This window comes from Myotis myotis, unplaced genomic scaffold, assembly GCF_014108235.1.
Source record: "Myotis myotis isolate mMyoMyo1 unplaced genomic scaffold, mMyoMyo1.p scaffold_m19_p_2, whole genome shotgun sequence".
Lineage (NCBI taxonomy): Eukaryota > Metazoa > Chordata > Mammalia > Chiroptera > Vespertilionidae > Myotis > Myotis myotis.
Window position 1 is genome coordinate 119913151 of NW_023416324.1, and position 25947 is coordinate 119939097.

The 25947-nt window shown below is 36.9% G+C and overlaps 1 protein-coding gene across 5 annotated transcripts in view; it reads right to left on the minus strand.

Moving 5' to 3' along the window:
* ROBO1 (roundabout guidance receptor 1) overlaps positions 1–25947 on the minus strand; it is a 448126-nt gene that overhangs the window by 345667 nt on the left and 76512 nt on the right. For all 5 annotated transcript variants that reach the window (XM_036349265.1, XM_036349266.1, XM_036349270.1 and 2 more), the window contains exon 2: positions 15909–16235. In XM_036349265.1, coding sequence (XP_036205158.1) covers positions 15909–16235 — 327 coding nt within the window. The remainder of the gene's footprint in view (positions 1–15908; positions 16236–25947) is intronic.

Sequence of the window (25947 nt, forward strand, 5' to 3'; positions counted from 1 at the left end):
TAATTCTACTAGGTGGGATTTCCAGGATATTTATAGCTTTCCTGAATAAAAAAAAAATAGGCTGCTGATTTATTTTTTATATTCATCCTTCTAGTACAGCACAGAAAAGTGATACTAAGGGGTGCAGCAGTCACCTTGCAACCCTTGGGAGGAAAGCCACATTCTAAGATGGGCAGAGCAGAAAACAGAAGGGAGTGGATCTTGATGGCTTCTTGGAGCCAGCATACTTTTGTTGTATAGCCTTCATCCAGAATCAAATTTAAACCTATGTATGTGGTTACATTACCTGACTTTGGTTACGTACAGTAGGATGCAATCCTAGTCTAGCTGGGCACCATGAATTTCTGAGCAAGAGAATATTTCACCAAGAAGGTCAACTGTGTCACATACTTGCAAGAGGTAAGTTATATCCATTATAGAAAGCAAAGTTTAGAAATGTCAAGGCCATTAAGACTAATGGGATATTAGTGAGAGAGAAGAGTAAGTCACACAGGGTGCTAAGCACCTCTTTGCAAGGTTTGGTAAAGAAGCATATTTGAATTGCCTATGTGTGGAAACTTGAATGGATTGAATTGAATCCCTGTTTTAGCCTTCAACATACTGATGTAAGAGAAGAAAACTTCCTTGGGAGAAAAAAAAATGGAAATAGAATAGTATACTATATTCTTACTCTTATGTTCTTAAAACAAATGAACCATAAAGATTACCACACATCTGAACCTAGTGCAGCTACTTATGTAATTGTATGTCCACTCAGTGATATAAAACATTAATGTTTACCCAAAATATTTTCTGAGAAAACAATTTTTTTCCCAAAAAAAATGTGGATAGTTTATATAAGTGTTCGAAACACAATAATTTGGATCCCCTACTCAAGTTTGGTATTATTCATTATTTTAAAAGCTCTGAAGTCTTACAAAAAAAAAAGACTATTTTAACATAAATTTTGTGTATATAGATGCATTTCCAAATTATTTTAACAGTTCATAGAACCAATTCACTGCAACATATTTTAAGAAAGTCCATAATGAAATACTTAAATGCTAACCATGCCAACAACAATAGCTTTATAAACCTACGAAAATATATTTATCATAAAAGATAGCTATGTACTGATGTATGAAAAATACCTACCATTTCACAAATATTTAAGTGGATTTTAAATCCACTTGTATATGAGAAGCTGACTGGCTCTGGGAATAGAAATGTAACCCTATATGGCATTAGTTTACCAGCCCTCATCTTATGAAATGAAGAGCTATTCTTTGGGACCTTATAAATTGAGGAGTAAACCTAAAAATATGCCAAGCACAGTAAATGGCATATGGTACACCAGCTACTACTTACAGAGTGCTTTGTTGGCCAGACAGAGTTCTAAGTGTATATATATAAATATAAATTTATCTAATCCTCCCCAAACCTCTATAAGGTAAATACAATTAATATCCTCATTTTACAGGTGAGGGAACTGAAGCATAGAGAGGTTAAGTAAATTCACCAAGATCGCAGAGCTATGCTAAATGAAAATTTATTGAGTTTGTTGTTAACAAAATTTGTTTTAACTTAATGACTAATTGTAACTAACTATGAAGAGTTTCTACAATGTATTCCACAGCCAGGTACTGATTTTAGAGTACCCATTATATTAAAACAACCCAAATTCTTCTTGGTGTATAGGTCATAAAAATGCATGGATGTTCACCTGGGATTGATGATTAAAATTTTGAGGGAGGCTTAAGAATTATAACCAACTAAGTCCAGAAAAAAATTTTCATGGCAGAATATACAGAAACCTAAGTGGTAATTACTTTTTAACAAGAGAAAAGAAAGAAAGAGAAAGGAAAATGTTTAGAAATTAACTTCATTGCCTACCAATGCTGTAGTCTGATCACAGAACTGAGGTTCTTCAAGTTTTCAGTTTTGGTGACATAGACAAAAGATGAGAGCAACAGAGGGAAAGGCAACTGTCAGTATGTCCTCTATCCACCAGCCATAAAAATATTTATCCACTCCTGTGGAATTCTGGCTCATTGCAACTTTCTTTCCTGAGGTCATTCCCAAAGGAAAATACGCTATAATCATTTTTTCCAAGAATTACCTAAAGCAAGATTGAACAAGGTTGCAACCTGTCCTATACTTCCATTGTAAAACAAAGAAAAAACACGTGGGTTTGCTCTGACAAGAGCTGAGTTATAATATCAAAATGCTCTCAATGTGATTCTACCTACGTCAAGCACAGGTTGGAAACCCATTTTCTGTGATAAAAATCTGATCAAACGTAACTGAATGAGACTCAATCTGGAAAAGGCACAGTATTAGCCAGTAAAAGATACAGGGAGATAGAGTGATTGAGACAGAATCTAACTCCTTTGGAGGGGGGAGTCCTTTCCCATGTTCTTTTTTAAGTTTCTGGCTCTCATTCTAAGTTTTACTCCATGATTTAATGAATAAGATTTAAAATGTCTCCACTCAGGGATACTAAATAACTTGGTCATGAACTTTTATTTCTCCTGACAAGTGTAAAATGTCATACTCGCTATTAAAACTTCAATTTAAACCTTGGGTTAAATACGACACAATCTAAGATGCTACTAACGCTACAATTTCTACCTCAGATACTAAGAGACTGAAGTTAGAAACTGTTTTATTATAGTCAGAAACCGAAATTAGACATCAGGTGTACATTATTAAAAATTAGGCCCACTTAATGATCTTCAAACATGAGCTCCTATATTTTTAAAGAAAGGCTTTTCCCTTTGTGCTTAGCATGTAAAATGAAATACTTATGCTGTAGCATAGGGTTGAAGTAAATTAAAGTTATAACTGCGCTAACATATGCTGATGCCTATAAAGGATATTGATGGGGGAGGCTGGATAATCTTCTGCTCTGAAGCTCTTAATGCAACAAATGATCTTCAGATAATTTAAACTAAAAGTCAGAGGAATAGATCAAATGACTTCCAAATGACCCTTTTCTTTTTATTAAAAAAAAAAAAAAAAAAAACACACACACACTAGTTTTTCTTTGGTTTCCATTATAGAAAATATAAAGTATAAGAATTTAGCATTTCACTTTTGGATTAGGTTAAGTAATTACAGACTTCCACGAATTAATTTAAAACACCCAAGATGATTTCATGCTTTACTTTCCTTGATAAACACTGGTGTGGATATTAATAAAGGTTTGAGTACACTATTCCCTGTTTAACATCCCACTAGTGGTAAACATTCCTCTACAGGAAACATTTTCTTCTCCCTTTTCCATCCGGACAAATGCATGTCCCTACTCTTTGAAACTTCATCCCTATCATAAAAGCAAACACACTAACCTACCCTACACATCCACTCAGCACCCCCATTCTTTCTGTGTCCCTGCTGTGCTTTTCTTTCTGTGGGTTGCTCTATCTCCATTTCTGCCCCTGATTTTTGTCTCTCCAGTCTCTCTCCCTCTCCACTCTCTCCTGCCCCCACTCCTCAGTGTTTCAGAAGTCCAGGACAATTCACTTAAAATCATGTGTTAATCTGCTTCTCTTAAAAAAACAAAACACCACATTGGGCTCACATTCCAAAATGTGTTTGGCTCTAAGCAGTGGTTCTCAACCTTCTGGCCCTTTAAATACAGTTCCTCATGCTGTGACCCAACCATAAAATTGTTTTCGTTGCTACTTCATAACTGTAATGTTGCTACTGTTATGATTCGTAATGTAAATACCTGATATGCAGGATGGTCTTAGGCGACCCCTGTGAAAGGGTCGCTCGACCGCCAATGGGGTCGCGACCCACAGGTTGAGAACCGCTGTGTTTAAGGCATGAGCAGGAATCTATGACCACCAGTTTAGAATACTGTACACCTGTGCTTCTCAAACTTGAATTTGCATATGAGTCACACTGGAATATTGTTAAAACACAGGTTTTGATTCAGTTGGTCTGAAGTGGAGCCCAACATTCAACATCGCTAATTTGTTTCCAGGTGATTCTAATGCTGCTGTCCATATTTTGAATAGGAGCCTCCATTTGCTGCCTGTGGTAGACCCAGTCCTTCCCACAGCTAAGTTTGTCTCCCCCACAGCAGCAGATACAACATTACCATTTCCAAGAATACAGCAGGGATTTCTTCTCTTGCTTATCCCCATCTTGTCTAGTTATTGCAGCATCTAGATTTCCAGTCTTTTTTTTTTTTTTTTAATATATTTTATTGATTTTTTACAGAGAGGAAGGGAGAGAGATAGAGAGTTAGAAACATCGATGAGAGAGAAACATCGATCAGCTGCCTCCTGCACATCTCCTACTGGGGATATGCCCGCAACCCAGGTACATGCCCCTGACCGGAATCGAACCTGGGACCCTTCAGTCCCCAGGCTGACGCTCTATCCACTGAGCCAAACCGGTTTCGGCTAGATTTCCAGTCTTTATATCTTATTTTGACTAAGCTTTCATCAAAAAATTCATTTCGTCAACTACAGAGCAAAATCAAGACTATAATGAGAAATTGAAAACATACATGCTATAATTTCCCTTTATTTCTACTTAAATTTACTTCATTAAATATAAATCCACTAGCTGACAACAGCTTTAGATATATAGATTACTGCCAAAGTACAAGAATGCAAATAATTCTGCTTTACTTAATACTTATTTTGTGTAATGTTTACCCCTAACCAGAAAGGAAGAAAGTAAAGATGAATAAGTCCTGTTTTGCATATGTAAAATTTCTCTAGGAAACTTCAGAAAACCACTTTGTTTCCATATCAGTCAGGGAGTTGAAAGCCTTATTTTCCTACTAGCTAGTCATTAGGGTCATAAACACAGGTTGATGTTTCCCAGAGGGGAGGGAGGTCACTACACTTACAGAGCTAGTTCTACACTTATCAGAACCTAAAAGAAACTCACTTGGGTTTTTGTGAGCTTACTACCAGAAGTAAGGTACATTTCCTGAGTAAGGTTATCCTCAGAAGAGAAACTTAAATATCCCAGAACCTGGGTGGGTGGGTGGGTGGGTGACACACTCCTGGGAAACAGTACCTGATGACTACAGTCCTGTGCTTTCAAATGAGTGTTTCAGATCACATGAACTGATTTTACCAAGGGGTTGTATGGGAAATGAATGAAAAGGGTAGATTAGACTGTTCTGTGAAGGGGCATTATGATGTTCACCACACATGAAATAAAAGCCCCCCCCCCAAGTCACATTACTCATTTCATTTACAATGCGCCAGGACTGATGCTAGGCACGTGGGTCACAGAATGGTTGCAAAGATCCTTGAGCTGACTGTGAGGGACTGACCAGTGGAACAGGAAGAGCCATTCCAGGTTGAAGGGACAGAGGAAAGTGCCATTTCTTGGGACCATGATGGGCTGGAGTATTCTGAACTACTGTTAGCCATTCAAAGTTAAGATAACTTAATACAAACTCTCAATCCCACTTGCATGGTCATAGACTTGACCTTGACTTTACCATCTCTTACAAAATCTCAACTTTTATTGTCTCACCCTCCAAATCTAATCCTTGTTTTTTTCTTCATAATTTTTACTAACACTTGCTTCACACTAGCACCATCCCATACTTGGAATACTGCCATAGGTTTTTAATTAGTTTTGTCCAATCTTTCTGCAACTCACTGGATACTCATGCAGTACTCAAGTATCACATGAGTGACATTTTAAAATGTAAATCGGGTCATGGCATCTCCACCATTGCCTGAAACTTTCTGTAGCTCTCACTGCACTAAATGTCCAGTCCAATATCATTAACCTGGTTGTGGCCTCTCAGTGATCTAGCCCTCAACTATTTCTCTTGCTGTTTTCCTTACTCATGTTCACCATTTTCCATTTTCCAAAATATGCCCAACTCTATTATTTTCTCAGGGCCTTTTAGATGCACTGTTCTTTTTGACTGAAATGCTTTTTCTTTTATTCTGTACCTTGGTAATGTCCACACATATTTCAGCTCTGAACGTAACCTTGATCATCCTGGCACTTGTCATAATCTTTAGCCATAAAGTCACTGCTTTCTATTTTCTACCATTACCCCTCTCCCCACTATACTTTAAGTTCCTTGAAGAAATAAACTATTTATTTTTTGTTCACCACTGAATAGCTAGAACTAAGCAGAAAGCCTAGAAAGAGTTACTTAGGAAAAACTACCAAGTTTTTTGGATAAGCTATATCTTGGTATTCATAATTTAATTTAATTTAATTTAATCTGGCATTCTAAAAACATTTTTAATGCCCACATTGTGTAACAAAGAGACAGAAAAACATTTATGCTCCCAAAACATTCAACAGCACTTTATTCTAACCTGACACAAAAATGTTGACATTGATAATTAATGACAGCCTAAGTTAATTTATATTGTATTAATTAAAATTAATTATACAAGAAGTTTTAGGTATCTTTTATTAAACTTGTCACTGAAGCAAAAGTTTGGTTCTCAAGTTACTCTGTGTATGTATAAAGACTTCTAGCATTTAATCACAGGTACATTAGAAGGATTAAAAGAAGCAGTGATATGATAATAAGATGAGAGATAACCAGATCCACCTTGTTATATTATTATTTTTTTAAGATAGTACTGTTGATATGAGGAGAAACTGCCAAGAATTCCACATAAATAACTAAACACTGAATTGATTCTCTGGAAGCCTCAAGGGGCTTTATATCTAAGTATCTATGAGTGTTGAAACAATCATCTTAGTACTTGTCAGCATGTATGAACATCAACAACTTTTTGAGATAAAAAGGTGTGGCTCATGAGACTGGTAATGGAATATGTAACCTTTAACCCCAATGTCACTGAATGGAACCTGGACCAGGATGGTGTATCTAGTAATAGTCAACAGACAGAAACTATTTTGTAGCATCTATTACAGATAGCACACTTTTCCATTTAGTCTTTATGCCATAGCTAGGTGTTCCACATTTCCAATATCTTTTTGGGGGGCAATATAGGAAGAAAAGAAAGAGAATATTAAAATGGTTTTCCCTAGAAAACATAGAGAAATGTTAGGATATCTAGAAGGCTATTCACCAAAATTTTAACAGCAGTTAATTCTAGGTAATGAGGTCACAAAAGCATGCATGTATTTTAAAAGTGATTTATAGTGAACACATATTGGTTCTATAATCAGAAGTAAAGTTTTTCAAAGTTATGTAAAAACTAGAGGCCCAGTGCACAAATTCATACACGGCTGAGGCCCCTCTGGGTGGCCTGCGGGGATCCGGCTGAAACCCGCAGTCCAATGCTGCCTGCAGCTCCTACCTGCCTCTCCTCCTCATCCCGGCCCCACTGCTTGCGCACTATCAGTCCCAATTGGAAGAGGCTCACGCTACCACAGCAGCGCTCGCCAGCCATGAGCCCTGCATCTGGTGCCCTCCTGAGGGGCATTGCCTGCAGGATCGGGCTGAAACCAGCTCCCTGACATCCACCCAAGGATCCCGGATTGCCAGAGGGCACAGGCCAGGCCAAGGGACCCCAGCAGTGCAAGATCGTGCCGGGGAGGGACCCCAGGAGGGCGTGTCCGGCCCATCTCGCTCAGTCCTGATTAGCCAGACCCCAGTAGCAAGCTAACCTATCGGTTGGAGTGTCTACCCCCTGATGGTCAATACATGTCATAGCAACAGGTCAACCGGTCAACTATCTGCCCCCTGGTAGTCAGTGCACATCATAGGGAGTGGTTGAGCAGCCTTAGCATAACATTAGCACATTACACTTTGATTGGTTGAACAATCGATCGGTCACTGGACGACCGGACACTTAGCATATTAGGCTTTTATTATATAGGAGAAACTCTATAAGCTTATTAATCATCTTCTTTAACCTGTGATTAGGAATAAAGAAAAGAAAGTGCGTAATGTGTCCCTGACTCTAAGATCTTTCCACAATTTGCTTAATATTAATATGTAACAGTTATGTAAAATGAAGGAAAAACTATAAAAGTTTGCCTAGTTAAGAAGTCAACTAAAGCTCTGGCCAGGTGGTTCAGTTGGTTGGAGGGTCATCCCATACACCAAAAGGGTGTGAGTTTAATTTCCATCAGGGCACATGCCTGGTATCCAGACTGGATCCTCTGTCAGGGTCCATAAAGAAGCAACAGATTGATGTTTCTCTCTCTCCCCCTTTACTCTCTCTCTAAAGTCAATAAAAAATATTATCAGGTGAGGATTTAAAAAAAAAATTTAAAAAGGTCATATCTTGAGCCTATAATTTAATTGTTTAACTAAGAATAGTTTTAAGACAGGATATGTCCTGTTAGCTTTCATGAGTGAATAGCACATTCTCTGACACAGCCATCTCCTCTAACACCCACATTCAAATGGTCAGCAAACTTTGTCCTTTTCTGCCAAAATACCCACTGAAACTCAAACCTTCCCTTTATGCCCTTCATCACCACCATCTCTCACAAGGATTATGGAATATGGGTTTTTGCTTTTTATTTCATATTAAATACTCTTTAGAAAGACAGAACAAAAAAAATTAAGAAGAATCTTTGTGTGATTTCAAAAGAAAATGACAGCTTTCTTCTTCTCTCTTGACAGAGTATCCAATGGATACTGCTCTGACTTTTCCAACAAATACAAAATTTGCACCACATTTGCCTGAAGACATAATGTAATTAAAATCCGGTATTAGGATGCCACAAGTGGTCTGATGGACTTATTACTTACATCCTTGTGTTATTCTTGTAAGCAGGCAGCAACGAAAGAATATATTCTGATCAATAGTAAAAAACCCAAGGTTTTAGTAAATATACTTGTCACAAAACTTAGCAATATTGATTCTTTATGCAAGTGAATAAATATATAAATTTCAAAGAAATTGAATGTTATCCCAACTGCAAAAAGTTTTATTTTTATTTGTTTTTAAGCAAAAAATGATTTAAATCAATACTATTTGCATATCCTATGTTAGCAATGAGGATCCAAAGGTAAATTTCTCATACCACTGATTTCAATTCAAGATGGAATTTCAGATAGTCAACATATGCTTTACTTAGCCAGAAATTAATTGAAGAAAATTTAATTACTGAAGCATTATATTTAAATGTTGTTATTGTAACACACATAACTTCAAATTGATAATGAACTGACTCCATTTTTGAATTCAGAAGTATTTGATCCCATCTGTATAAATAATCCTCGTATCTGACCATACTGGTGCTAAAGAAGAAAAAGTAGTGAAAAGAACAGCATCGATAATTAGATTTATGATTTATAATTATGTGCCAGTCCCTCTGCTATGCACTTCATATGCATTATTTCAATCATGAACTAATTTTGAAACAAATAATCAGTGCATTTTAGAATATAAATGTACAATAAAGTGAAAAGACTTTGTAAAATCATAAAATTACATGAACCTTTAAATTTTTTCCTTTAAATATGAAAACAAAAATAAGATATATAAAAATGTTTTAAAATCTGGTTAATGCACTTGAAATGACAAGTTTTTTGAAAAGATAAAACAAATTAAATAGAGGAAGCAAGGAATATTTTAGAGATGCAATATAAAACATTCAATTTCAAAGATAAAATGTCTATCAGGGAACAACATGTGTGTGTGTGTGTGTGTGTGTGTGTGTGTGTGTGTGTGAATGCACATGTACACACATATGCAATCAATTAATATTTCATAATATAATGGCATATTCTATTTCCACCGGCTTATTTGAACCATTTTATCTCTAGGGATAATCCTTCCCTCTATCTCCCATGGTCTAGATTTTGAAAAGATATTCTATTGTACCTAGGTACATACATGACTACTTAGCACACATGGTCACTTAACTTTCTCATTTTACCCAAATGAGAAAAAATGTATAATTCAAACTTGAAATCACTTTGAGGAGCATCATATATTAATAACAACAAAAGATCATAATGTATTGAAATCTGTGGGAAAATATTACTTCAAAATACAAACATTCATCTCAAAGTAATTATTATTATAAAGCATGCCAGTTAATAAAATGTGAGGTAACTTAATCTTTGATTAATTGGGGAAATTATTTTTTTTCAAGAAAGACAGTTCTTCAGTAATTTTGCTGCTAAGACAGCCAGCAGATGTCTACCTCGCCTGAAGAGAATTTATCTTCCTCCGGAGACAACAGCTTAAACAGGAAACAAATAGCCATATGCTGACTGCGCACTGCTGAGCAGATGACGTAGAGAGCCATAGTCCACAGTGGAAAGCACAAGGGTTAAGGTTCAAATTAATTTTTCTTAAAATTCAATTCAATTACCCAAGATCATATTACTTATTAAATATAAGTTGTGTCAAAGAACGGTGCCTGGCTTAAAATAGAGTTCTAAATTTTATAATCAGTAATGTTGGGTATGAGAGAATAGATCCATAAATGATTTCCATTTAGTAGACTCTCAAATAGACCTAATACAAAACAAACAAAAAAATCTACTTGCATGGCATGGTAAAAGCTGGATGTGAAACTGAATTAAATAGTGAGGTTTCATAAATCTTAGTTACAGCAATATTTTCTAAATGTTCCAATTCAATGTCCCCATCAAGATATATCATTCTTGGTTTAGACAGATAAATAATCATTAGAAAATTAATTTTAAAAATGTATCTGTAAACAAGAATTATTTTCCTTTACAAATATAAACTTCCAAAAATTTCAGGTAGAAACTTTAAGTTAATAACTACTACATATGTCTTAGCATTCTAATATTTAGACTTTATAATTTGGTGAATCCAGTTAACTGCATCAAAACTGAGTTTTCAAGAACAAGGACTACAGCTTTTACCACTTGGCAAGGATCAGCACCAAAAGGTAAGGCCAGTACTGTGTCTAACCTGGTTATAATTGGGATTCAAATAAAAATAAAAAATCCTAATAATGACCAATAAATACAATTCTTTTGGTGCATTACTTAAACTTAAGTAAATATTATCACAATATACAAGAATATTATAATGTCTATACAGAAACAAAGGTAGTAAATGACATCCATATCATTTTTTTTTCAGTGTTTGAGAGATTGACAATTGTTAGGAACCAAGAAATCCAGCTGTTGTTACAGCTGTAAAACTTGGTTTAAAGGCAAATAAAACACAGATACATGTTTTTAAAAGAATTACCTAGAACTGCACTGTAAAAGTTGCCTCAAGTCACTTTTGTTAATGCTATTATTTGGGGCTACAGCTTCACTAAGAAATTTGATGCAATCTTTGCCTTCCTGTGTCTGAGCCTTTGAGAGAATAAGGATAGTTCTCACTGAACTTCTGATACGTAAGCTAAGGAAATCTTTCAAAAAGTTGTAACATTCTCCAGGAAAAAAATTTTTTTAAAATATAACAGTACTTTATAGATTTAACCTACATTAAATATGATCCATGTTTCTTTGCCCCCCCTCCCGAACATATCAGTTAGTTATGTAACATACGAAATCTCCTGATTTCAGGACGCAAACACATTTAAAAATGGTGAATGAACAGCAACCACTGCCTAAAATAAATAACTGAAGTACATATAAATTTAATTACTACATATCTATTTATATTATATTGAAGCATGAATTTACTAAATAATAGTTTCTAAATTTTTTAAATACACAAAACACATTTTAACTCAAAGGACTTATTTTTTTCCACATAGCTATGTCCAAATAATACGATGTATCCAAAAAAACATGCCTTTAATTATTATAATTACATCAGTATAAAACTATTGAAAACAAACACTATTGTGTTTTTTTAAGATTTTAAGTAACTATTATTATCACTAATAAGGATCCTTATTAAACTATCCTTATTAATATCAAGCTATATTTGATAAATATACAATTTTCCCTTTTCATGTATAAGAATTATTGCTGAAGATGATCTTAAAGTATTTTTTAAATTTATCTTTATTGTCACAAGTACTACAGATGTTCCCTCCCCACCCCCTCATTTACTCAGTAAATTATAATATTCTTTTTTCTCTGGAGCTTGAAAACAATTTGGATGTATAATGAGATATATCACACTAAAATATGTGAATTATGCAGTATTAAGAAACTACATATTGAGGAGAGACCATATTGAGATGGCAGCGTAGATAAAAGCCTGTACTCACCGCCTCCCACACCACATCAAAATTATAACTAGAATACAGAACAACCATCATTCAGAACTGCCTGAAGTCTGGCTGAATGGAAGTCCTACAACTAGAGAAGTAAGTACATTGAGACTGGTAGGAGGGGCAGAGGCAAAGAACCGCTGGCCCAGCACCCATGTGTGCAGAGTTTTTTTAATTGGGAGGAAGGTCATTTCTGCAGAGGCCGCCCATAAGGAGCAAGGGGTCACAGCCCCACACCAGACCCACAGCCCAGGGTTCCAGAGCTGGGAAGAGAAGTCCCCATAACTTCAGGCTGTAAAAGCCAGCGGGGACTATGGCCAAGGGACAAAGAGGCTGATGGAGTCCCAGCCTGTTTTTCTTAAAGGGCCTGCACACGAACTTACAGTCTTGCTTCCTCTGAGTTCCAGTGCCAGGTGGTGGCTTTGGGGATCCCAGGAACATATGAGGAGGAACTGGATTGTCTGGCATCAGGGCAAGAACTCAGAGATGGCTTTTTCACAGACAGAGGTACTCACAGGGGTCATTATACCTGTGCTGGGACCTCCCCCCATTGCAGAGCTAACTGGCAGCCATATATGAATTTTCATCAGCATTGCCCACAATGTTCACTCCACCCTGGTGATTCTCTGAGACCCGTCCCCATCCAAACTCAGCCCCACAGGAAAATCTGCTTTTCCATATGAATGGCTTGTCCTGGCTCAGGCTCCAGACTCTGCTAAAAATCTCTTAAATAAGCAGCAGGTAGAGTCAGCATGCCCCAAACCTATCCAAAAGTGGCCTGAGCCTCGGCACTAACACCAGCCCGCCTTGCTTCACAACTGGGCCTTGCCTGAGTACTTCCTAGCCCAATATAAGTAGCAGCCATCTACAGATCTCTCTTTAGCTCCTGTCAGGTGGCCCCAAGCAGTTGCTGACTTTGCACCTCCTGGGAGGGCCAGTGCACTTTGTAGACAGCCTCAGAACATACCAGATAACAACCCTATGTATCCACAAATGATACACAAAAGGGGCAGACTAAGTGAGCACCAAAGCTCCACTGAAGCAAGTCCTGCTCCATAGGGGTGTCTCCTGCACAGTAATTCTTCCATTGTAAACATAGTTGGTCCTCAAAGCCAACTGGCCTGGAGGTCAATTCCTCCCAGTGACACCAACAGAGAGTGGCAAGAAATACTCAAAATGATGAACAGCAAGGACCTACAACCAACATTACTCTACCCAGCAGAGCTATCATTTAGAATTGAAGGCCAGATAAAGAGCTTCACAGACAAGGTAAAGCTAAAGGAGTTCATCACCACCAAACCAGTACTACATGAAATGTTGAAGGGCACTGTTTGAGAAAAGGAAGAGGAAGAGAAAGAGGAAGGAGGAGGAGGAGGAGGAGGAGGAGGAGGAGGTGGAGAAGGAGGAGGAAAATATGAACAATAAAATAGCAATAAATACCTATCTATCAACAATTGAATCTAAAAATCAAAATAAATGAACAAGAAACCTAATGAACAAAATAAACCGATGAATAAAATAGAATCAGAGGCATGGAAACATGGAACAGACTGACGAATCTCAGATGGAAGGGGAGTGGGGTTGGTGGGAAGAGATTAACCAAAGATCTTATATGCATGTATGCATTACCTATGGACACAGACAATAGATGGTGAAGGCCTGGGATGGGATGGAATCTGATAGAAGGGGAAAATGAGGGAGGGGGGCAACAAAAAAGACTTTTTTTTAAAAAATGAAACTACATATTTAAATATTTTACAGATAAAAGTTACATAATGACCTTTTGTCCACTCTCAATTCCATATTATATTTGACGACTAAGATTGGAAGAGTTTCTCCATAATTAATTCTCAAGGTAATAGAATGTCTAGTTTAGCAAGAGAAGTTAACTGGAAACTTTTTTTTTAAATATCAACACAAAAACCAGATTAGAGGAAAGTCAGTTCTGTAAATCCCAGTGCATTAGGCTATCTTGATCATCTGAGATAAAACTAGAGGTATTTTAAAAAGGAAGAACTAGACCTTCTACTAATGTTTATAACCTTCCTTTTCTTAATTCTGACAACCATAAGGATACATGTAGAATAGGAACTAGCACAGAAACAGGAGATGACCCAGAATATTTCTGTTGGTACAGGCTTCATTTATAAGGAATTATAATTCCAAGAATAAATAATTACTGTTTTTCCCTCCTGATCTTCTGTTTCTTACCTTCCAAATGTAGGAGTTGGCTTAGGTTATGCACATTTTTCTTGATTCTTTAAATGTATTCTCAAATGTTAACTAAATGTATTTCTACAGGAAATAATTAGCCTTAAATATAAATGTGTCAAGAGTTTAAAAGATGCTCATCTCATAACTTTGAAAGATGATTTTATCAAAACAGTCCTTTTGTAAGTTGCACCTTTAAACTTCTTTTGCTTGCTTTAAATTTAAAATTGGGTTTAAAAAAACAAAAGAATAATAACTTTCTGTTGTAATTATAGATTTTATTCATCTCACTGATTTAGTTCTATAAACTAAACTGAGAATCAAGGCAATATGAAAAAATATAATTTCATCATCAATTAACTGTGAATAGAGAAATATAAACCTGGGTTTTAAGTAAATGTTTTTAAAAATGTGATTGGCTAGTTCTGAGATATATTTAAATTTACTTTAATTTTTTTTATCTCTCTAAATTTTATGCTCAGATCAGACATCTTTGGCATTGTCTCAATTTAAGTACTACTTGATTTTGTGAGTGTGATCAAATCATCTAAATTTCCAGGGGCTGATTCCACATTAATAATATGATTGAGTTAAAATAATCTGTCTCTAAATTCTTTTCTACATCTATAATTGTATAGTTATCTGATTTTATATATTCAAATTCTAGTTGAAGGCTGGAGACAATGTTGGATATTATGAAAACTGACTATGTAATTAAGATATTGAATGCAAATTATAAGAGGATGTCGATCATCATTTACATATATATAGTTATGTATAGTTTCCCATATAATTATATATAAGCCTACAATAAATTAGATCTAAATTTCATTTGTCTCTCTAATACATGTAAATTTTCAATTTCTGCAATGTATACATATACACAGTGTGATTTTTCAAAGGAATGCAACTTTCTGGCTACCTCTTAAATGTTTATTGAAAACAAGAGAAGCCCAATTCTTATCCAAATATAATACATATCTAGACTCTAGAAATAAATATTTAATCAGCAGTCAACAAATTCTTCTTATGGTGATTTCAGATGAGCTGCCTTTGGTATTTGTATAAAAAAACTGAACTACTGAGGTTTACATGCACTCCCAGGGTGCACTACAGTAGCTAAGATAACAGAATATGAGGCATATATATCTCTGGATATAGCTTACCAAAAAGTACAATAGATTTCTAAGAATTAGAAATTGTTTAAAATCATACTTTACAATACCAGTTGAAAGCATTTCTCTTAATGAAAACAAATGAAAAATATCCCACACTATTCTTTTTAAAAAAACATACTTATATTCAATATATTTAAAAGTAACAATGAAGGGGGATGAATTAATTTCAGTGCAAATGGTCAACAGAAAACAGCTCCAAATCAAAAAAAGTAAAATATTTCACCAAACATGTATAAATCCAAATTAAGCTTGAATAACAGCTAGAATGAGAAATACTACAGTAAATTCAGATAAAGAGTGGATTGTATTCATATGCAAAGCTAGGGATTTTCCTGCAGTAAAGCCTGTGATACAGGTTTGATTTTTGTTATTGCCCTTATCAAGGGAAATGATCCCGTTCTGCCACCCCCCCAAGAAACACAGAAAGCCCCTTTTACTTACTAGCTACCTCCAGCGATGCATTGTGGCTCACAGCCTCTCCGAGGTAATTCCTTGCTACACAGATGTAGACCCCTTCATCTGGCCTACTTTTTCGTCCATGTACAATTCGTAAGAAAAATAAAGATCCACTTGGCAACAACATGCGGTGTGAGCGAGGGTCATCTTTGTCTGTCTCCACTCTCTCCCCACCTTTGTACCATTCAATAGTTGGTGTGGGGCGGCCCTCAGCTTTACAGTTCAAAGTTGCAGGTTCTCCTTTTGAGACAATTAGGTCTGAAGGGTGTTCAACAATGCGAGGTGGAAAATCTTCCTGACGAAGACGGGAGCCTGCAGAAGAAATGACAAAATAGTTTCATATTATCACTTGAAAACAATAAAGGTCTTATTACCAAAGACTAGGCATTAGCACTGTTGTTTAAACACTGCGTACTATTGACCCACTCGTCCTGCCCTCTTCACTAACTAATCCTTCTGGTGTCCACCTTGACACCTTCCAATTCCTCACTCTTTTAGACCCTCCACTTAGAAAGTGCTCTTGCTTAAACTTTGCCCATACAAATACTGCCTGCTCTCCATATCTCTTGTCCACAAATCCTCTCAGAACCCATCACCCTGTCTGTTTGTACCATTTATGTTCCTGCTTTTGCAGAGGAATGTGTTAGAGAATCGTTGAGTATTACAAAAATTGGCATGACCTCTTGGAATTTCCTTTTTAACTCACATCAATCAGCACTTAAAACATATGCTGTATACTAATGAGCATTTATATTCAAATATATGGTGAAACTTTTTATAGAAACTTTTCTATCTTTCTAAATAATACAAGTATATATATATGTATATATATATACTTTTCAGTTTTTATTAATAAATTAGGTTCATTGCTCTCCAATAACTACGTTGAGATTTTAATAGACTTCAAAGATGAAATGTTAAATAATTGAGTTTAAATAATTAAATATAATATTAAATGCTAAAGGATATTGGGTGAGGGGCTACATTCTAGATCCCATGCATTACTAAATGAAATCCTGATAATATGTGCCATTTAAATATTTTGTGTCTATAACTTACTTTCCCAATGAGATTATAATATCTAAAACAGGGATTAAATTTCACATTTTTAATACTCCTACCTAATTGCTACCATAGATAGATTTAATGGGTTAATTTCTTAGAGATTTATTAAATTTAAAAACCCAACTTAATTTAGTGGTGCTCCAAACCTATTCTCATCTAATGTTCCAATCTCAATGAAAAATGAAAATAAAGAAAATATTCTTCCTTGAAACCTCCCTTCCTGTCACCTCATCCTCCCCCAAATTTCTCAAATCAATCTACTAATCTCCATCTCTACAGTCAACTACCATCCCAGATCAAGCTCCTGTCAATCCCCACAAGGCTTTAGGAAAGCTCTTAAATAGCTTTACTTCAATGTAGCTATGAAGGCTTTGAAATGTAAATACAATCTGGGTCCTCCACTATTTCAATGGCTCTTAAAATAAACCCATTGCTCTTAAGATAAAGTCCTTAACAAGACCAACAAGAGCCAGACTGTTCATTCCCCTATCTAGCTCTCCAGACTCTTCCTGTTCCATCCCTTTCTCTGCTTTCTTTGCCCCAATCTTCTGTTAGCTCCACAAATATTTTGAGCGTTTGCGTTCCAGAGTTTGCCTGCCACAGGGTCTGAGCTTAAAATGATCTTTCCCTAGTTTATATCCACTTTCCTTTCAAATCCCTGAGCTCCCTGATTTTTACAACAATTAAAGGCTCCTTCTATAAACCTAAATAACACTACATAGCCATCCTTGGTAAGAATGATCAGAATTACAGCTTTAAATACTATGCCTTTTGCATCACTCTGTAAGATCTGTGGTCTGATTCTGCTCAATTGCTTCTTGTACACTTGGCAGAGTGCTGAGCATACTACAGATAATCAATATGTATGTGTTGAATGAATAAAAAATGAATGAAGTGCTGACAGGAAAAGACCTATTTGAATGGAATGTTCTTAAGCTTAAAACTGTGCATTCTAAAAGAGACTTAAAAGATTTTACTTTTTTAATTGTAACCAATATGCATACTATTTAACTTACACTAGACTATAAGTCCTACATGGGCTTATTTATATCTCTAATTTCTTACTACTGCAATTAAGATTTTTATTAGTGAAATAAATACATAATTGATAAAAGATCTATCATTTGCTTACATCTACCAGGAATCAATATATATATATATATATATATATATATATATAACAAAAATTGACAAATAGCTTTAGCTTTGTGCATGATATACTGCATAAGTTCTTTAAATGAAATCAAGCTCTAGAAGAGGATAAAATAAATAAGCAACATGAGAAAAAAAATATAACTTAGAAAGTCATACTCTCTCAAAAAGGTTATATTCAAGTCAAATTCAATTCAAATTAGATTTTTAAATTATTCAATTATAAGTGCTATAAAACTTCAAAAAATAAAGCATTATAATAAAGTACTGGCTACTGCTTTGACTGTAATTATGAAAGGTGGATATAATTAGTATTAACTGCTGAGGTAAGATATATTCAATTTAAGCAAATTTTATTTTTAGGGTTTTTGTTTGTTTTTTTCATCTTCACCAGAGGATATTTTTCCATAGATTTTTAGAGAGAGTGGGAGGGGGAGAGACAGAGAGAGAGAAACATCCATGTGAGAGAGACACATCAATTGGTTGCCTTCTGCACTAACCAGACCTGGAGACCGAGATCAAGCCTGCAACCCAGGTACATGCCCTTGACCGGAATCCAACCCCAGATCCTTAAGTCCAAGGGCCACCGCTCTATCCACTGAGCCAAACTTGCAAGAGCAGCAATTTTTTTTTTTCTATTCTGAAAGTCCATTTCAGATAGGAAATAAGGGTGCATAGGTTGCTATGAAAACACAAAGAAAGGACACTTAAGACTACCTGAGCAAGACAGAGAAGGCATCCTGAGACATGAAACTTGAGCCTCAGAAAAAGAATCAGGAAGAAAAGAAAGAAGATAATTTCATTTAAAGGCACAGCAACAAAAGAATATGGTACATTTGTTAACTCAGACCTGCAGGTAGGTTAGTATGGCCTCAGTGTAAGGTTCATGTCAAAGATTAGAAAGCATGTGCCTCAAGAAGTAGCTAGAAGCAATAATGTAATGGGATTTGCACATCAAGCCAAAGTTCTGGAACCAACTGAAGGCAATGAGGACATTTAAATATTTTAAGCAAGGGATCACATGCTCAAGTTTGATTTTAAAATGCTCACTATTGGTAGTATGAAACTTGTATCTTAGCAGGATAAGCTAGAAGGGATTAGTTAGGACACTTTTACACTCTTCAAGCAATAAATTCCAAAACTTGGAATTGGATATTGACAGACAGAGGGGAAAACAAAGGGGAGAATCTAGAGATATTTAGTCACAACATCAGGATCTATTCACTGGCAACGTGTGGGGAATGAAAATAAAATATGCACAGGATGGAGAAGCAGCGGGCAGGGAGGTTTCAAGTTTCTGATCTGAGCAATAGGTGAAGGGTAGTCCCAATGAGGGTAGAGAATGGAAAAGTGGGGCTTGGTAAGAAGAACAAGTGATGATTTATTCAGTATGAGACATGAAGCATCTGAAGCACTTCTAGAATATTCAAATGGAGATGACAAGTTGCCAATTGAATATCCAAATCTGGTATCAGAAAAGTAATCTCAGCTGTAACTGTAGAAGAGAATCAAGCTGGAGACTGAAACCATGGGAGAGAATGAAACCATCCAGGGAGATTGTATAGAGGAAGTAACAGCCAATTATAGAACCTGGAGATCACCCAGACTCTACTAAGTGCAGGGGAGCTCACGTCTCAGTGCCTAATCTACAGTCACACACAGCTGGACCACAGCCCGAAGGACTTTTGGGAATTAACTCAGGCCCAAGTTTTCACCATGATTTTTGTAAAGCAGCTCTCAGTAGAAGAGTTTCAGCAATAAAGGCTAAATTCTATTCCAATACAGGCTAAATTTTCCAAAATGCTCTTTGAAATATTCTTTCCTCAGATTGTTAATAGGTATTGCTCAAAAAAAAGAGTTGCGGTTATCAGGGTCTATATAGTCTAGCTAACACACGGTATAATTAGACAAAAGACAGGCATAATCAAACTAGGTTAGCCACTGAACTCTTTTTATGTTTACAGGACATCCCCACTGACCCTTGCTTCTAAGGAATATACCTCAAAAAAAAAAAAATACACCTTGTCTTGTTACCATCCAATAATCTGAAAAGAATGAATAGGGTTAGCAAAAAATGAATTACTTGCCTGTAGAACAAATAACTTTACAAATCATAACAACAAAAAAATAGAAATTTCACATTTCTCATAAGGTTTAACCTCCAGGAAAGAAACTTTCCCGTTCCTGAGTGATATTTTTGAGTGGCTAGTCAACCTCAATAATAAAAATTATAAATGGCAGTCATCATCGCTATGAAATCTATAATAATTTTTATTTATTATCAAGTCTAAGCAGGAAAAAATGAAATAAGAAAACGAATATTAATTATCCATCATCTCCTTTAACACTATAACATCTTTATTGGGTAGGTGGTGTTATATCTGGTGTCCATATGGGAGAACTGAGACTCTCAGCCGTCATATAGCTGGAAGGTGGCAGTGCTGGATTTAATCCTAGTGAAATTCAAAACCCTTGTTTTTTCCAGCTATTCCATAAATACTGCCAGCATTAATATGTTAAAATATATCAAGAAACATGCTTTGTCCATTCTTGTTTCAAACACTAGAAGTGTTAAGTCTGATTACTTATTTTTTAAATGTAGTAATAAAAACAAGAAGCAATCCTGATGGCAACTGCTGTTTTTTTCCCATGCATGCATAGAATATCTACTGGTAAATAAATTGATTTCATAGTCTATTAACTCAATAAAGACCTTCATGATAAATAAATGAGGATATAAATTTTCCCTATACTGTGTCATCTTTTCTAAATACAATCTTGCATTTTTGAGTAAGCCTATATAATTAAAACCCTAATATGCAAATAGACCGAATGGTGGAACACCAAACAACCGGTCACTATGACATGCGCTGACCACCAGGGGGTGCGCGTGGAACATGGCAGGTGTCGGCCGCAGTGGGATGGTGGAGCAGGTGAGAAGGGGCGCCAGACCAAGGTGGGGCACTGGTCGCTGCCATCGGGGCGAGGCTCTGGTGGTTATTGAAAATTCTTTACTCCTGCATGCTACTGGTGCTTGCACTTGCTGCCAGTGCCAGCCCTGCTCGCCCCTGAGGGCTTCTCTACCTCCCCCTGCTCCTGAGGGGTGATCGGGGCAGCAGCCACTGCTCGCACCCACTGAGAGTGCTGACCCCACTCACACCCACTGCTGGCACCGGCCTCAATCACTCCATGAGTGGGAACAGCGGCAGGAGCGGGGCTGCTGGCAGACGGGGACCGGGGGCTATGGCGGGAGTGGCGGGGTGGGGGTGCAGAGGGTAAGCCGAGACCCATCCCTGTGCCCACCACAGCCTCGCAGCCCACAGTTCCTTTCAAGGTGCATGAATTTGTGCACTAGGCCCCTAGTATTCTTATATTATCAGTTTTTAACATTCACAGAATGTCAATTCCTATACACTGTGTGCATAACTAAAATTAAATATCATTGGTTCCCAAAACTTTTTCACCAACATTTTCTAATGGAAAAAATTACCCAACTTCTATCAATAACCATGACTCACTTTCTCAGAAGACTTTGAGGTAGTTACAGGAGGACCCAATGGGGAAGAGCAAATATGAATCTCAGAAGAGAGTAGATGAAAGACTCTTACGTGATTTCAATCTTCTTCCCTAGAAGAGGTGTCCACCTCACTGTCACAAACCTCCTCAGGATATTACTGGCTCATTATTCATAAAATGTATTCTCCCTTCAATCATCAGTTCTGAGTTCCTACAAGCCACCTGACAACCACCATTCTGATTATGCTAATTTGGATATTTTTCAATGTAATAATAAATAAGGTTTATACTAAACTTGGCAAAACCAACTTCTAGGTCTCAACTATACTCTGCATAGGAATCTTAAGAGAGGATAAAAGAAGAAAGGGACTGATGGCATGAGGTTTTAGCAAAAACTACGATGATAATGTCAGCTGCCCTTGGCAAGAATCCTGGTAGGACCTTGGGAATATAACAGGATTGACCTCAGGCAAGGCCAGCATCAGGGAAAAGTACATGGCAGGATTCCTTCAACAACTGCCCATTTGGAAGATAAAATATAAATACCAGTGACTGAAATAACTAAATATTTACACAACCACAGCTGGAAAAAGATATACACATAAGTGCTAAGTATTTCAAAGAAATATATCAAAGTCACTTGAGATTTATGATGAGGAAACCAAACTCCTAGTTGGATTGTAAACTGTTCCCCCTTTAAGACATCACATTTACAGAAATACAAGCAAGTAACCATGTACAATTCTGATCATGTTAACATTCTGTTGAGGTATGTAAAACACATACACGTATATAACTTTATTCTTTTTGCACATATATGATTTTATTCTTTTTTCCAGCATGGCAATAACATTTACCTCAGGGTTTTGTTTATTTATGTTTTCAAGTCTGTTTCTTCATAGTAGATTGAGTTAAACTGTATTTATTTTATTAACAAAGTCTTGTTTTGATACAAATTTATTTTTCATATTCTTTGGTGGGTAGCATTAAAATGATTAAAATGTGCATTTATATCATATACAAAACACCTTGCAGTAAAAAAAAAAAAAAAGTTATAAAATTGCTAGAAGCACAAGAGAAACAGGTTCAGTGAGTAGCTGACAGATGCACAATAAATATTAATAGAGAATTTGGTGACATTTGTCCAAGGTAGGGGGTGGGAGTATATATATTTGCCTTGACAACATACCTATATTTGTAAAAGAATACCTATATTCTTAACAGAGTACTGCCTCTTAAACCTTCTTATATAAACCTCATTTACATTTGAAGGAGTAGATAGCCTCCAATTATTAACATAACTCCAATTGTGGGCAATAATTCTATAATTTTCCTGTCAGAATTTTATCCTACAAAGAAATATTTGTTAAAAATAAGAAGAGAGCACCCCTTAATTACTCATTGTGTACAGAGTAGACTTAAATGTCCTCTACTGAGTTATACAAACTTCCCAATGCTCACACCTCCCACTGGAATAAGTATGAAAACAGATCATAGTCTACACAAAAACTAGGTGGTTTCACTGGAAATTATATGGAAAAAAGAAATACAAGAGAAACAGAATGCATTAAGATAGCAACATGCCGAAACCGGTTTGGCTCAGTGGATGGAGCGTCGGCTTGCGGACTGAAGGGTCCCAGGTTCGATTCCGGTCAAGGGCATGTACCTGGGTTGCGGGCATATCCCCGGTGGGAGATGTGCAGGAGGCAGCTGATCGATGTTTCTCTCTCATCGATGTTTCTAACTCTCTGTCTCTCTCTCCCTTCCTCTCTGTAAAAAATCAATAAAATATATTAAAAAAAAAAAAAAAAAAAAAAAAGATAGCAACATGATGATGCTTCATGCCATTTTCCTTTTATTATAATTTGACCTAAAGATTGGATGCGCAGTGTTTGGGCCAAAATTTAGAATGATGTTAATAATTAACTGAGTGCCATGGGCAGTATCTGTTATCACCTAAAATGACTACCAAAATAGAGTGAACAGGCTTCTAGGACTGAATTCCCTGGTGTTTTTGTAATATGCCTATAGAATCTATAATAATAAAAGCATAATTTGCTAATTAGACCTGACAGCCAAACGACCTTCCAGACATCATTCCAGACATCCTTCCGGATGAAGCTGCAATGGCGGGGGCCAAGGCAGAGGCAGTTAGGGGCGATCAAGCAGGCAGGCAGAGTTGTTAGGGGCGATCAGGCAGGCAAGCGATTGGTTAGGGGCAATCAGGCAAGCAGGCAGAGGCGGTGAGGGGTGTCAGGCAGGCAGGCAAATAGTTAGGGGCAATCAGGCAGGCAGGCAGAGTGGTTAGGTGTGATCAGGAAGGCAGACAAGCAGTTAGGAGCCAGCGGTCCCGGATTCCGAGAGAGGTGTCCAACTGCCTGTAGGATCAGGCCTAAACTGGCAGTCGGACATCCCCTGAGGAGTCCCAGATTGCAAGAGGGTGCAGGCCGGGCTGAGGAACCACACCCCCATGCACGATTTTCATGCACCGGGCTTTTAGTTTGTTATAATATGGCTGTATTCCCAGAGATATGAGAAAGACTGACTGACAGTAACATAAGTTAAATTTTAGATACAATATTGCTTGCCCTCCTCCACCATTTTTAATAATATCAACTCTAAGTAGAAGAGACTTCTGTCTGGAGACCCAAATATTGCAGAAGCTACCAGGGCATTAAGTGCAGGAACTGCCTGAGCTTACTACAATCAGGCAGGATTTCACTCTAAACGAAAATGAAAGGGACAAGAGGGTTGAAGTTGGTTAGCTGAGTTCATGCTTCTATTTTCCCTTTAGTAAAATTTCAATTAACATTGAAATATGAGTACTTTTACTATCTGTAAACTGCCAAACAAAAAGATTTATAACCGAAGGACTTGTATGCATGCATATAAGCATAACCAATGGACACAAGACACTGGGGGGTTGAGGAGGCCGGGGGAATGTTAAGGAGGGGAAAAAAAAAAAAGTAAAAAAGAAAATAAATAAATAAATAAATTTAAAAAAAAATAAAAAAAAGATTTATATATCTTAAAATATATCTCTCACTTGCCTCTCCATCGGTTTACTACTATATTGTATTAAGAATAGTGCTAAGCATTGACAGCACAAAGAAATCTATACTAATAAAAGGGTAACATGCTAATTAGACCAGACGCCTTCCGGACAAAGCTACAGTGGTGGGGGCCAAGGCAGAGGAGGTTAGTGGCGATCAGACTGGCAGGGGAGGGCAGTTAGGGGCAATCAGGCCAGCAGGGGAGGGCAGTTAGAGGGTGACCAGGCTGGCAGGGAAGATGTTAGAGGGTGATCAGGCCAGCAGGCAGAGGTGGTTAGGGGCAATCTGGCAGGCACGGGAGCAGTTAGGGGCATTAGGCCGGCAGGCAGAGGCAGTTAGGGGCAATTAAGCAGGCAGGCAGGAGAGCTGTTAGGAGCCAGAGGTCCCAGATTGTGAGAGGGATGTCCCCCAAGGAGTACCGGAATTGAAGAGGGTTCAGGATGGACTGAGGAACACCATCCCCCTACGTGCACAAATTTCGTGCACCGGGCCTCTAGTATAAAGTAAAATTCTTAACTTTCATAGCCTACAATTCATCATGGAAGATAGAAATATTAACAAAGATAATATTGAAAAATAAGAGCCATACAAAGATAGGCATTAGTAGAAGAAACTGATTTCTGGAAGGAAGGAAAAGCATAGGCCAAAAAAAGAAGAAAAAAACATGAAGTAATGTAGCATTTTTGGGGGAAAGTTTATTAAATCTAGGGAATGGATTCAAGTTGCCTTGGTTCAAATCTAAGCTTTACTATTGTTAGCTGTGTGAACTTAAATGTGAGTTTCTTCATGTGAAAAATGAGTATAAAAATAGTATTTCTACTTTATAGGTTAGCATAATCCCTGATGCATAACATAATATTACATTGTTTCATGGTTGGAACCATTAATGTAATATGTGGAAGTTAATGTAAGCACTATTGTTTGATTTTATGACTCTCCCCCCCATGCTCTCCAGAAATTACATTACAGTTCTTATTATTTACTAGAGGTCCAATGCATGAAAATTCATGCAAGTTTCCTTCCCCCGGTTGCCAGCACTGGCTTCCCTCTGGCACCTGGGACCCAGGCTTCCCTCCGGCCGCCAACAGACACCAGGGACCCGGGTGGCTTCCCTCCAGCCCGGCTTTGTCCGGAAGGACGCCCAGTCTAATTAGCATATTACCCCTTTATTACTATAGATGGAGAATCAATTATTTTTTCTCTAAATTTGTAAGAAAAGTTGCAAATTAAGCCAGTCT